This window comes from Aethalodelphis obliquidens, unplaced genomic scaffold (assembly GCF_003676395.1).
Source record: "Aethalodelphis obliquidens isolate GAN/ISIS:26980383/991018 unplaced genomic scaffold, ASM367639v1 scaffold5, whole genome shotgun sequence".
Taxonomy (NCBI): Eukaryota; Metazoa; Chordata; class Mammalia; order Artiodactyla; family Delphinidae; genus Aethalodelphis; species Aethalodelphis obliquidens.
The window spans coordinates 48,555,455-48,567,784 of NW_020837949.1; the positions used below are offsets into that span (position 1 = coordinate 48,555,455).

The window sequence follows — 12,330 nt, forward strand, 5'->3', positions numbered from 1 at the left end:
TCTCTGAGCTATCAGGGTGGCAGGCAGAGGGAGAGTCTGGCGAGTTGAGCTTGGGCAAGGGGAGCAGGTCCCAGGGCTGGCTTCGGAGCTCAGTCTCACAACCACTCCTCTGTAGGTCCCTTTCTTGTTGAAACCAGTGGTTTCTGACCTCTCGGTTCCTGGGCTCAGAGGCAGCAGGAGCGGGGCTCACAGCTTGTGAGGGGTGCTTTGAGGCCAGGCAATCGCTGGCCATTGGAAGGAGGCCCCTGGAGACTCAAAGGAGACGTGTTGTATGTGGGAGTAGGGGGCCTGCGGGGTTAGAGACTAGCCTCGTCCTGGTCCTGGTCAGCTCGAGGTGAGCCTTTCTCCTTGGCGGCGAGGCCCAGGCCCTTGGTGGGAGTGGGGAAGGAGAGGAGGAGGTGATGCATCGATCCCTAAGGCGCAGGAGTGAGGAGCAGGGGTGAAGGCCTGGTTTCTCAGAGCCCTTCTCCAGCTCCGGAACCCGCACCCACGGGTAGGGGAGTGCAGGGGGAGGGGCAAACTCAGGGCCCTGCCGGGAGGGCAGGCCGGCCCGGAGCAAAGACATCCTCGTCACCGCCCCTCCCTGCGCGGGGCTGTCAGGTTTCCTGTTTGGAGAGAAAACCCAGCAAAATCCAACAACGCAAAAGGGGGGTGGTGGGGGGAGGAAAGAGCGGGCCTGGCCAGGTCTTTGCATCAACCCGGACGCGGGTGCCCCTACCCCGGCCCGAGCCGCACGCCCCTGCCCAGGCCTCGCCCGCCACCGGCTTTCGGGAAGAGAGCCGGGCCGGCTGGCTGTGCGCGCCCATTAATCTGCCGGGCGGGCGGCGGGCGGGCGGCGGGCGGGCGGGCTGGGGGCTGTTTGTAACTTTGCTGCCTCGGTCGCCGCGGTCCCCGGGGAGCGGGCTCCGGCGCTCGCTCCCATTGGCCGCCGCCGCGTCAGCTGGTGCGATTTGCTGCTGTCGCTTTTGGCGTTCGGCCATCCAGAAACAAACCAGTTCGATGACTACTAATAGTTATAGCCAGATGTACTAATACACAACAAATCACAGTCCTGCAGAGGGGCGCGCAAATGAGTTCCTATTTTGTGAATCCCACTTTCCCCGGGAGCCTGCCCAGCGGCCAGGACTCCTTCTTGGGCCAGCTGCCCCTCTACCCGGCCGGCTATGACGCGCTGAGGCCCTTCCCGGCCTCGTACGGGGCGTCGAGCATCCCGGACAAGACGTACACCTCACCTTGTTTCTACCAACAGTCCAACTCGGTCCTGGCCTGCAACCGGGCGTCCTACGAGTACGGGGCCTCATGTTTCTATTCTGATAAGGACCTCAGTGGTGCCTCGCCCTCGGGCAGTGGCAAGCAAAGGGGCCCCGGGGACTACCTGCACTTTTCTCCCGAGCAGCAGTACAAACCCGACAGCAACAGCGTGCCGGGCAAAGCCCTCCATGACGAAGGCACCGACCGGAAGTACACGAGTCCTGTTTACCCCTGGATGCAGCGGATGAACTCCTGCGCGGGTAAGGTGTTTCCCTGCAGCCCCTCAAGAGAGTGGAGGGAGAGGGGGAAGGAGGCAGGGAAAGAAGGAAGGAAGGAGGAGACAGAGAGAGTAGAAAGAGGAAATAGAAAGAAAGGAGGAAAGAATGAACAAAGTTTCTTTGGGTTTTTAAAAAGAGATTTCAAAAAATAAAAAATGCAACCCATTCCCAATGGGGCAATCAGGCTGTGGCAGCATGAAGGCGGGGCACTAGTGTCCATGTAAGGTGACAACTTAGGGAGCGTGTGGGGGGCTCACTGCCATGCTATGTGAGACCCAGTGACAGGGGCAACCTGAAGAGAGAGCAAGGCTGGATGGGAGAGAGCGCCTGCCCTCACTGCACGCTGGTAACACCCTGCTCAGATCCCCAAGCCGTGATGGCCTTCTGCACCCATTCTGAGAACTCCCCTTTCCCTCCCAACCCCCTCACCTTTCTGCCCTTCAGAAACGCATCTAGATAAAGGCCCTCATTTGGCCCCTTGCAGTGTCTCCCCAAAGCCTTGGAGGGCCACATCCCCAGCCTCAGGATTTTTCCTCTCTCTCCTCCCTCCCCTCCCCCTTCCACTCAACTGTTCACTCACAGCCAACTTCTGCCTCCTTCTGAGGCCCTGCCTGTGTCTCATACACCCAGCTTTGGGGGAGCCCCCCACCCATGGGTTCCTTTGGCACTAGAACAGATAGCCCATCACAGTCCTTCATTCCAGAAACCCCAGGTGGCCCATAGCTCCATCTCTTTGCTCCTGGTTTCCAAAAAATCTACAGGGAATCCTTGGAGAAGGACAGAGGCTAGTGCGGATTTTTCAACTTACAGTCTTTTGCTTTAAAATCCACTTGTGTTTTCAAGAGCTCTGCGTTTCTCAGAAGGGCCAGACAATTGGAAGGCATTTGCAAAGATTTGAGAGGGCTCACCATTTAAATTTTTTTAAAAAAGCATATTGTGTCCTGACATGGCTGGCCACAGTAACATCTTCACAGAGGTCCGTGTGTGAATTCGGAGCGTCTACCCTACCCACAGGGTTCCATACCCACCATTCCCAGACACACACACTCTACTCCCACAAAACAGGCTTAGGTACCCCGATCTAAGAATGCTGTTCTATTCTTTTGCTTGTAATTTTTTTTTACAGAGCAGATTTTTCAAAAACAATAATTTCCCACCCCAAGTCGTTTTAGGTGGAACACATCTCGCTTAATATGAAATAATCTTCTCCCATCCAGCCCGCTTTCGGCCCCAGACATTGTGGGAGAGACGGGTGGTTTTCAGCCCCGAGACGGGGGCGTGGGGCGCGGGGCTGACTGGTCTGGCTGCCCGGATCCTGGCTTACCGGCGCCCGGCCATTTCTGACCGCAGGTGCTGTGTACGGGAGTCACGGGCGCCGAGGCCGCCAGACCTACACGCGCTACCAGACGCTGGAGCTGGAGAAGGAGTTCCACTTCAACCGCTACCTGACGCGGCGCCGCCGCATCGAGATCGCCAACGCGCTCTGCCTCACCGAGCGCCAGATCAAGATCTGGTTCCAGAACCGCCGCATGAAGTGGAAAAAGGAAAATAAACTCATCAATTCCACACAACCCAGCGGGGAGGACGCTGAGGCAAAAGCGGGCGAGTAGACGCCTGGGCAGGGACCAGGCCCGCGCCGCAACCTCCCTCGGCTTTGCCCCCTTGCCTTCGCCTACTCCCCAACTTTTCTTCCCGCCTGCTCCCATCCGGGGGGCTTTCGCAGCTTCAGGGGAGCCCGGCGCTTTGCAAACGTCTGAGCATTTATTTCTTACAAGAAAAAAAAAAAAAAAAACACCTCACACACAGCCAATCCCAGCGGTAGAGCGAGGCGCACTGCACACGCAATCCCGCTCTCCAAGCCTGCCCAAGCCCGCTCCGGGTCTCAGGGCGCGCCCCAATCGGTTCCCGGCTCTTGTGTTAGCGCCTCTGCACGTCCCTGAGCTCGGGTCCCGGGGTTGCTGGAGAGGAAAGAACCCGGTGCCGAGCCCCCTTTGGTGTCTGGGCGTTTCCGCCTCGGTTCCTCGCCACCAAGTCCCGGAGGGCATCACCAAATCAACTCCGGCCACTGGGAAGAGGGAGCCTAAAGTCTGGGGCCCCAGCTCTGCCGAGGCCTCCCAGGCCGCCCCCAGAAAGGAAGAAGCGCGAGGAACAAAGGGGGCCCGAGAGAGCCTTGTCTCTCGGCCCAGCGCGCAACCGTCCTTGGAAGAGAAGCAGCCTCAGCCCAGCCGAGCCAACCTGGGCGCGGGTGGAATCTTGCAGCCCTGGGAATGACTGGGCTCCCCGAGCTCCGGATTCCGGCTCCCCGCCTCCAACAGGGCCGGCGCTACCACCACAACAGCTCTCAGGACCTAAGGATGCAGCCCAGGGCTATGGGAGCGGCAAGAGTCCTGGTTTCCAAATGTGCCAGGGGCGCCTGAGACGCCTGACCTCTCCAGCGGGGACACCTCCCCCCACACCCAACTTTAAGCTATATTTGTGATTTACTTTCGTCTTTCAGAACCCAGGAAGATAACTACGGAGGTACTAGGCACTGCCACAAAATGCTTTCATTAGCGTCCTCATTTTACTTCTGGAGGTCTAAGCAAGACCCTAATAACTCGGCCCACGAATCCCCAGGCCCAAGCAGCTTCTGTGGCTGCGGGGAGCCTGGGCCCACTCGCTGGGTTCACCGAGAACCCTCCGACTTGGGGCCCGGTTGGCTCGAGGAAAGTGACCCGGTGGTGAAGACTCTCCAGGCTGGATACTTATAGCAAATCAAATAGCAAACTAATGACACGAAAACCATATTTACACGAAAGAAAAATCGACTCCGGCTATAAAAGTGTATGGAATTTGACCTCGCCTCGGAGAAACGCTACACAAAAGCTATCTTTAATAGACGCCTGTCATTTAAGAGCGGCAGGGACACTGTCCCTCATGCGCTCGCAAAAACAGAGCCGTAATTGTAGCTGCTGCTGCGGGTAGGATTTATTTCTCCAATGGGCTAAATGGCCTCCCCCCCCTTCCCCGAAGGTGATATCTGTATTTTCAAATTTCAGAGCTGCCGGCACGACGGTCAGAACCGACCCCAACCTCGACACAAAAATAAGAGGGGCTGCACAGCAGGGAAATAAAGTTGTAAATAAAATCCAAGTCACCATCTCCCCTCAGTCCTCTGCATCCTCGCCGGGCACGCGATCGGCAGCTGACGGCCTCACAATTGGTACATCCTAATGGAACTGCGAGGGAAATGCAATAATTTTGCCATAATGGGCTGTAACCTCAATTCGACCCCGGCCCTTGCAGCCCCGGGTCGGAAGCGGAGGGATGCGCCCTGCCTCCAGCGGGTGGCGCTCGAGTCCGACTGAACGACGGCGGCGAGTGGCGGGCACGCGCCTGGGGCGCGCGCGCCACTCCTCTCGCCTCCACCCAACTCCCCCATTAGTGCCCGAGTTTACCTCTAGAGGTCATCAGGCAGGATTTACGACTGGACAACAAAAGCACGTGATTCGAAGTCGTACCCCATATTTGGGTGCCTACGTAGGAGGGAACCAAGTACATGTCCCAGTCATTTCCATAATTCATCATAAATTGTGCAAGGGTGCTATAGACGCACAAACGACCGCGAGCCACAAATCAAGCACACATATCAAAAAACAAATGAGCTCTTATTTTGTAAACTCATTTTGCGGTCGCTATCCAAATGGCCCGGACTACCAGTTGCATAATTATGGAGATCATAGTTCCGTGAGCGAGCAATTCAGGGACTCGGCGAGCATGCACTCCGGCAGGTACGGCTACGGCTACAATGGCATGGATCTCAGCGTCGGCCGCTCGGGCTCCGGCCACTTTGGCTCCGGGGAGCGCGCCCGCAGCTACGCGGCCAGCGCCAGCGCGGCGCCCGCCGAGCCCAGGTACAGCCAGCCTGCCACGTCCACGCACTCGCCTCCGCCCGACCCGCTGCCCTGCTCCGCCGTGGCCCCTTCGCCCGGCAGCGACAGCCACCACGGCGGGAAAAACTCCCTGGGCAACTCCAGCGGCGCCTCGGCCAACGCCGGCAGCACCCACATCAGCAGCAGAGAGGGGGTTGGCACGGCGTCCGGAGCCGAGGAGGACGCCCCCGCCAGCAGCGAGCAGGCGAGCGCTCAGAGCGAGCCGAGCCCGGCGCCGCCCGCCCAACCCCAGATCTACCCCTGGATGCGCAAGCTGCACATAAGTCATGGTAAAGCCAGTCTTTTCCTAAATCCACGCGGCCGCGGGGGCGCGGCTCTCGGTCCTCCCCCCCCCCCACACTCTCCTTTACCGCCCTCTCTCTCCCCGTCACTGTCCTGGTTTCGCCTCTCCCAGCCCTGTGGAGCCTCTCCCCGCCGTTCTCCTTCCCCTGCCTTCCTTCTTCCTCCTTCTCTTTTCTGCAGCGCCCAGCGCTCACAAATGCGGGGAAAGGGGCCGCTGGCTAGCCAAGTTTAGACGTTGAAAAGGGGGGAAAGGAAAAAAAAAACATATCCAACCCCAGCGCCTCGGAACGCGCTCATGGGTCAGGCCAGCCGAGCAGGGCGCAGAGAGGTAGAGGATGGCAGTAGGGGCCGTGAATCGGGCTTGTCAGGACTGATAATTTATGAGGAGGGCTACGCTGGGGAAACAGCGTTACTAATTAGAGTCCCCGAAAAGGGGCTTGGTGGGGGGAATAATCGAGGCGAGAGCCGGCGGGATTCTGAAGTTTGGGGGCAGGAGGGAGAGCAGGAAAGGAAAGGGAAGAAAAAGAAAGCAGGCGCCCCAAGCGTGCAGGCTGGAACAGGAGGCGGCTCGCGGGGCTGGAACTTTAAGGGAGGGTGATCTGGAGGCTACTTGGGCGCACAGAAAAGGGCCTTGCTTTGGTGGGTTTCTGGGTGGTGGGCAGCCTGTGAGGGCTGTGCCCCGCCTCAGGGCGCCAGGGGCAGGGCCAGAGGGCAAGAGAGGGGCGAGGGAAAGCCGGGGGATCGTCCGGGACGCGGCTCCAGCTTCGGATGGGCCGATTGTTCCCAGAGTCCAAATCTTATTGTTTTCTCTCTAGAAAGGAAGAGGGAAGGAAATTCGGGAGGGGCGGGCGGGCGAGTGAGGAGGGAGACTTGTTGAGCTTTTCTCCCCCGTTCAGGACCCTGGCTGGTCCAGCTGGCGGACTTTGGTAGCCAGAGGCTGAGGAGTGGGTGGCTAAACCGCTGACTTTTCTGTTGCAGACAACATAGGCGGCCCGGAAGGCAAAAGGGCCCGAACGGCCTACACGCGCTACCAGACCCTGGAGCTGGAGAAGGAGTTCCACTTCAACCGCTACCTGACCCGCCGAAGAAGGATTGAAATAGCACATGCTCTTTGCCTCTCCGAGAGACAAATTAAAATCTGGTTCCAAAACCGGAGAATGAAGTGGAAAAAAGATAATAAGCTGAAAAGCATGAGCATGGCGGCGGCGGGAGGGGCCTTCCGCCCCTGAGTATTTGAGCGTTTAAAGTACTGAGCAGTATTAGCCGGGTCCCGCGTAGTGTCAGTCCTAAGGTGACTTTCTGAAACTCCCTTGTGTTCCTTCTGTGAAGAAGCCCTGTTCTCGTTGCCCTAATTCATCTTTTAATCATGAGCCTGTTTATTGCCATTATAGTGCCTGTATAAGTAGATCTGCTTTCTCTTCATTTCTTTGTCCTGAATGGCTTTGTCTTGAAAAAAATATAGATGTTTTAACTTATTTATATGAAGCAAGCTGTGTTACTTGAAGTAACTATGACAAAAAAAGAAAAGAGAAAAAAAACACAAAAAAGTCCCCCTTCGACCTCGTTTAGTGCCAATGTTGTGTGTTGCACTCCAGTTGTTTAACTGTGCATGTGAGTGGAAGTGTTCCTGTCTCAATAGCTCCAAGCTGTTAAAGATATTTTTATTCAAACTACCTATATTCCTTGTGTAATTAATGCTGTTGTAGAGGTGACTTGATGAGACACAACTTAACTTGTTCGACGTGTAGTGACTAGTGACTCTGTGATGAAAACTGTGACTCTGAGCGGTGTGTCCCTGCGTGCCTTTGTAGGACCCTTTGCACGAACTCTGGAAGTGGCTCTTATAAGCGCAGCTTCAGTGATGTATGTTTTTGTGAACAAAGTTACAAATATTGTCCAAGTCTGGCTGTTTAAGCAAACTGTGATCAGCTTTTTTTTTTTTTTGTATTTGTTTTTAAGGAAAAAATACTGACTGGAAACAAAAAATAAACTTTCTATTGTAAGTTCTCTTGGTCTGGTTTGTGCCAAATAGCAAGTGGCTCTGTTTGCTCTTCTGTCTGTCTGTCCAGTGCTGGGAGGCAGTGAGTCTGAGGCTACCTGAGCAGTCTGCCTGTGCAAGGGGACCTCAGACCAACACCCTGACCCGTGGCCTCCCTAACTGGCCCATCAGAGAGTTCAGGGCAGAAGGTGGAAAAGCTTTAGGTGGTTGCAAAGCCTGAGTCCAACCTGCCCGTCTCTGAGGAAACCAGGTTAACTTGATGGGTACGAAAGAGAGAGGAAGAGAGAGAAAGGAGAAAAAGCCCAGGGCTTTGTTAGCGGCCCTCGGGGGCCCACACAGATGCCGCTTCTCTCCTAAGGCCATCCTAGGCCTCCACTTGCTGAAGAGGCTGCTATGTCAAGTTGTGGCCCCCAGACCCTCTGCCCTTAACCCAGCCAGGCACCCTTTCCCACTCCTCGCCCTCCTGAACCCAGTTGGCTTCTTTTGCTATAATTAATTTGCTACAAATCGAAGGTACTTACCCCATCCTAGCTCGATTGGGAAACTCCTCAGAGCAGCTAAAGCGCAACTAGAGATTTGCACATTTACCGACTGCTTACACTGATGCCGTCTTTCCTTTAAAAAGTTATAAAACAGTAAACTTTATAAGCCTCAGTTCCGGCTATATGACATTTGGGTGCCAAATGAATAGGGTTTTGTCTATGAATTAGATCGTAAAATCATCCATAGCACAGACAGATCGGCTCACTGGCTATAAAACGTCACGTGGGGCCATTAAAGTAAGTTTTATGGTTTTGGGGAGTTGACATCCAACATTATATACCACATAACATATAATCTCACTGACGCTGGACTCCATTTGACTCTTTTGCAGGCTACGTGTGCCACCTGGTCATTCAAATTGTCAATTTTAGGTCCAGAAGTGTCCAGACCGCAAGTTTCTCAAAACTCTGAAAAAATGGCTCCCTCCGAGTTAAGGTAAGCTCGCCCCCTGAGCGCTTTCAAGTTTATTTGTACTCTGAAAACTTTCTTTCTGGATCTTTCTCTCTCTCTCTCTCTGGTTCAATAACTCTGAGGTTGCCTCGGAATTCCAAAGGGGAGAGCAAGCTTTCCCTCTGCCCAAATTAGGAGCGCCAAGAGCCAGCTTTCGGAGGCACCACGGTGCAGAGCGCCTGTGGCCGCGCCGCATCCCTGGGCCTAACTTTAATTGCTGCACCAGCGCGGATGTTAATGACTTCCGCTGCTCTCGCCGGCGTGCAGAAAGATGATTTTTGTGTGCGAGTAGGCCTGCATGCGGAGACCGGGCAGGGCCGCCCCCATCCCGGGCTGGAGGGCCGGGCTCTGCTGGGTCTGCGGAGCCCTGGGTGGGGGCTGGGAGCCGGGTGGGGGGGTGGCGCCGGCTGCGGGCGCCGAGGCCGCGCTGCGCTGGGGCGCGCTGGGGAGTTTGAAAGAAAGGCCCGGGCAGGGCCGAGGCGGACGCCGGCGGGATTTCTGACGGGGCTGTGGCAATACGTCTCCGCGGGCCGGGGTCATTTGGCAGCACTGAACGGAGGTGACGGCCTTTGGGGCCGGGTCGCAGGCTGGATCGGGAGAGCCCGAGGGTGCAGAGGCCGGCCGGGTGCGGGCGGCACCTCTAGGCTGGGCCCCTGGGTCGCCAGGCCGAGCCCAGGCCGCTGGCGCCTGCGGGACGCTGGGGACCGCGGGTCCCCACCTTGCGGGGGAGGGCTCAGCACCCCCTCCCCCGCACCAGGGACCAGGCCCTGAACCTTGTTTGCCTGCACGTTCTTTTTATTTCGGTGGGACTGTTCTCACCAGCCTGTGAGTCTGAAGCAATAAACTTTATGGCCGGATTTAACTTTAGTCTTTGAATCTCCAAGCTAAATGAAAGGCGTTACAGCGCTTTCTTTTCTTCTGCCTTGCCTTTCTTCTTCTTTCCTTTTCCTCTCCTTTTGTAGAATTTAAAATCTATGCACAGGGCCCTCAAAAGGCAACTTAGGCATCTCCCTAGATAGCACTAAAGATTAATTTATTCCCCCTCAATATACAGGCAAATTCTTTCTTCCAAACTGTGCCCTAAAGTTTGGGGGGAAATCGAGGTGTCTTCAATGTCCAACTTAAAAGTCCCCAGGACCATTAGGTTGTTTTTCCACACACATCATAAAGGGTAGTTTAGGGAAGAAATAGGTCGTTTGTCAGTAGGAGATTTCCGCCTTTCTTTTGTTAGTTGCTCTTTCTGTTTGATCCCAGGAAATTTACATAATCTATGATTTCCAAAACAGTCCCCAATATTGCACCAGTGGGTGAGATAGATTTTTCCTAGGTACAATTCCAGCTTGGTCTCAGCCACCCTTTCTGGCCCCAACCCTCTACATTCTTCAGTGGCAAAGCCATGACTGGGGACCCTGTGGCCTGCCCTGGGGTCTTTCTCTGAATGGGTACCCACAAGGGATCTAGCAGAGTTCCCCCATCCTGTATGAAGAACTAAGCCAAATCCTCCAACTCAGAAATGAAACAAAAAATGGGATCTTCTGTCTCCAAATGCTTTTCTCCTTAGGAGCTAGCTAGGTGGTTTTCTGCAAGTGCTAACTGGTAAAGATATTTAGTAAGTCCTTAAAGTGAAAACATTTAAAGTGTAGAGTTGGAATTTCCACAAACTTTATTGTGCAGAGGCCACTTACACTCAACGTAAGTCCAACAGATGTCCCCAAAGTCAGAGGTTCAGAAAGCAAAACCTGGGAAGTTTTTTGAAAAATCAAAACCCTCCCACAAGTCCCACTCCTCTTGAATAGTGGCAAGGCGAATCCCTGAGGTCGTTTTGTGTAACCTGTTAAAGTGAGCATTTCCTGAGAGCAGTTCAGCACTCAGGAAGATGTGTCTGCATCTTAGTGGCAACCAGAATATAAACTTTATTTGGGTTCTCTTTTATTATTTTAGATGTCTGTGAGAATTCTGGAGTCTTTCTTCTGCTGCTCTGAGTTTCAGATTCTTTACTGGAAAATACTGGGTTAAGGTTTTATTTTAGTTATTCATTTGGTGATCTTGATTGAGTGACTTCTTGGTGACTAAAATTAGTGGCAGAAAAAAAGAGTGATAGAGCTGCTGGCAGGTTCATTTGAGTAACATGCCTGGAAGAAGTGTCCACACCACCTCTGTGGTCACGTCCCACTCTGGGTATGGGAATGGGCAGAAAGTTTCTTGGATCAGCATCACACAATATGGGGGAATCTTTCCCAAGCATTAAAAAAATTACAGGCTATAAATATTGTCAGCTTGCTTATTTCTGTCTGTTGTAATCATCATAAAACTTTAGAGTTTAAGACGGCAGGCCAACTCACATGCGGTTAACTGACTTTAAAAAAATACAGCATCCAGTCAGACCTATGTGAGCGTTATTGGAGGAATTTTTTTCTCTCTTCCTATTTTCATAGGAAGCATAGTGAGGAGGATGGCTGGTTATCTGCTCATTTTGTAGATAAGTTTTTTTTTTCTCGTGCGTTCTTTTGGGTTGCTTTTGCAGAGGAACTTACTTAGGAAAAAAAATCTCTGTCACTAAGGGTTTTATGAAGACATCTAGCCTCAGCTGGTGGCAGAAGTGTTTGTCTGTGCTCCTAGCTTTGTAAAAGGAGAAGGCATCCGAAATGTGCCAGGCCCCGTTTGTTTCTACAAGCTGAAGAGACAATATTTCCTAAACTATAAATATAATAGGAAGCTTCTGGTCACACTTACTTAGGGGTTTGTTAGGGTTTCCATGCTCTAATTTCACAACCTTATGCCAAGATTCCTTTTTTCCCCCCTGTTCTTTCCCCCCGCTTCATTGTTGGCAGCTCTGGGAGAGCAAGACAGAATTTTCTACCAGAAACGGAGTCACGTTCATTTGTTGAGATGTGAAGAGTATTATATCCAAACAACTAGTGAGGGGAGAGCAAATTACATCCTGAAAGATAGGCTATTAAAGAGGAAAACAATCCTTTTAGCTTGAAAGATGCCCTGCAAAGGCTATCCCCCACCTTCGCTCTGGAGTCTGTCTGAGGTTTGCCCATCGTGGAGAGTGCAGAACGTTGTGGGCGCCATCCCTTTGGCTTCTAAGGCAGAATTTCTTTCTAGACAATGACAAAACTATAATCGGGGCTTCCAGACAGGACTGAGGGGGTCTGCCTAGGCTCCCACCCACATAGGAGAGGGGAGCCACAGTCCTAGCCACTCTAAACCCCAGAACCGAAAGATCTGACTAGGACGGTTTTATTTGGCGTTTTTTTGCAAAGAAAGCTGCCTTTCTCCCACCAGTTCCCTTCCCCACAAACCGGTCTTTTCAATAATAATATTTGTTATGAAGGTTATTGGGTAATTATTGCGATTTTGTGAAGCAGCCCTTGCTGGAGGTGAAGTCTGTCATCGCCTAACAAATGACGCCCGTGCAGTTCACTGCCGGGTTAAGTAAATGCAGAGAAGATAAATCTGCACACCCTAGGAATCGCCAGCAGAGCACGCTTTAGTACAAGTTCACAGTCAACTCTCCTGCCTGGGCCAGCTTTCCCAACAATTAGGGCTGCGTCTTTATTTTTAAATAAAGGAAAAGTCTCCCACTTCC

The 12,330-nt window shown here is 53.5% G+C and overlaps 3 protein-coding genes and 1 long non-coding RNA gene across 4 annotated transcripts in view; 3 read left to right on the forward strand and 1 right to left on the reverse strand.

Moving 5' to 3' along the window:
• Positions 1–868: 868 nt before the first annotated feature.
• Positions 869–4,648, forward strand: HOXA6 (homeobox A6). The gene is made up of 2 exons (XM_027102342.1): positions 869–1,511; positions 2,880–4,648. Exons 1-2 carry the CDS (start codon positions 1,070–1,072, stop codon positions 3,137–3,139), a joined length of 702 nt encoding a protein of 233 aa, XP_026958143.1. The 5' UTR covers positions 869–1,069; the 3' UTR covers positions 3,140–4,648.
• LOC113618304 (uncharacterized) lies at positions 1,423–8,479 on the reverse strand. The gene is made up of 3 exons (XR_003431960.1): positions 8,264–8,479; positions 2,854–3,039; positions 1,423–1,524 (listed from the first exon to the last, which is right to left on the reverse strand). It is a non-coding gene; the product is annotated as an uncharacterized LOC113618304 (long non-coding RNA).
• HOXA5 (homeobox A5) lies at positions 4,547–7,750 on the forward strand. Its single transcript, XM_027102334.1, has 2 exons — positions 4,547–5,730; positions 6,722–7,750. The coding sequence occupies exons 1-2, from the start codon at positions 4,836–4,838 to the stop codon at positions 6,970–6,972; spliced, it is 1,146 nt and encodes a 381-aa protein (XP_026958135.1). The 5' UTR covers positions 4,547–4,835; the 3' UTR covers positions 6,973–7,750.
• A 109-nt stretch (positions 8,480–8,588) lies between the features above and the next one.
• HOXA3 (homeobox A3) overlaps positions 8,589–12,330 on the forward strand; it is a 34,011-nt gene continuing 30,269 nt past the window's right edge. The window contains exon 1 of the mRNA XM_027102329.1: positions 8,589–8,720. The gene's annotated coding sequence lies outside the window, so the exon portion shown is untranslated. The remainder of the gene's footprint in view (positions 8,721–12,330) is intronic.

Coding starts and splice junctions, on each gene's coding strand:
- HOXA5 (XM_027102334.1), top strand. CDS start 4,836: ATGCGCCCTGCCTCCAGCGGGTGGCGCTCGAGTCCGACTGAACGACGG. Junction 5,731..6,721: donor CAAGCTGCACATAAGTCATG/GTAAAGCCAGTC, acceptor TTTCTGTTGCAG/ACAACATAGGCGGCCCGGAA.
- HOXA6 (XM_027102342.1), top strand. CDS start 1,070: ATGAGTTCCTATTTTGTGAATCCCACTTTCCCCGGGAGCCTGCCCAGC. Junction 1,512..2,879: donor GCGGATGAACTCCTGCGCGG/GTAAGGTGTTTC, acceptor TTCTGACCGCAG/GTGCTGTGTACGGGAGTCAC.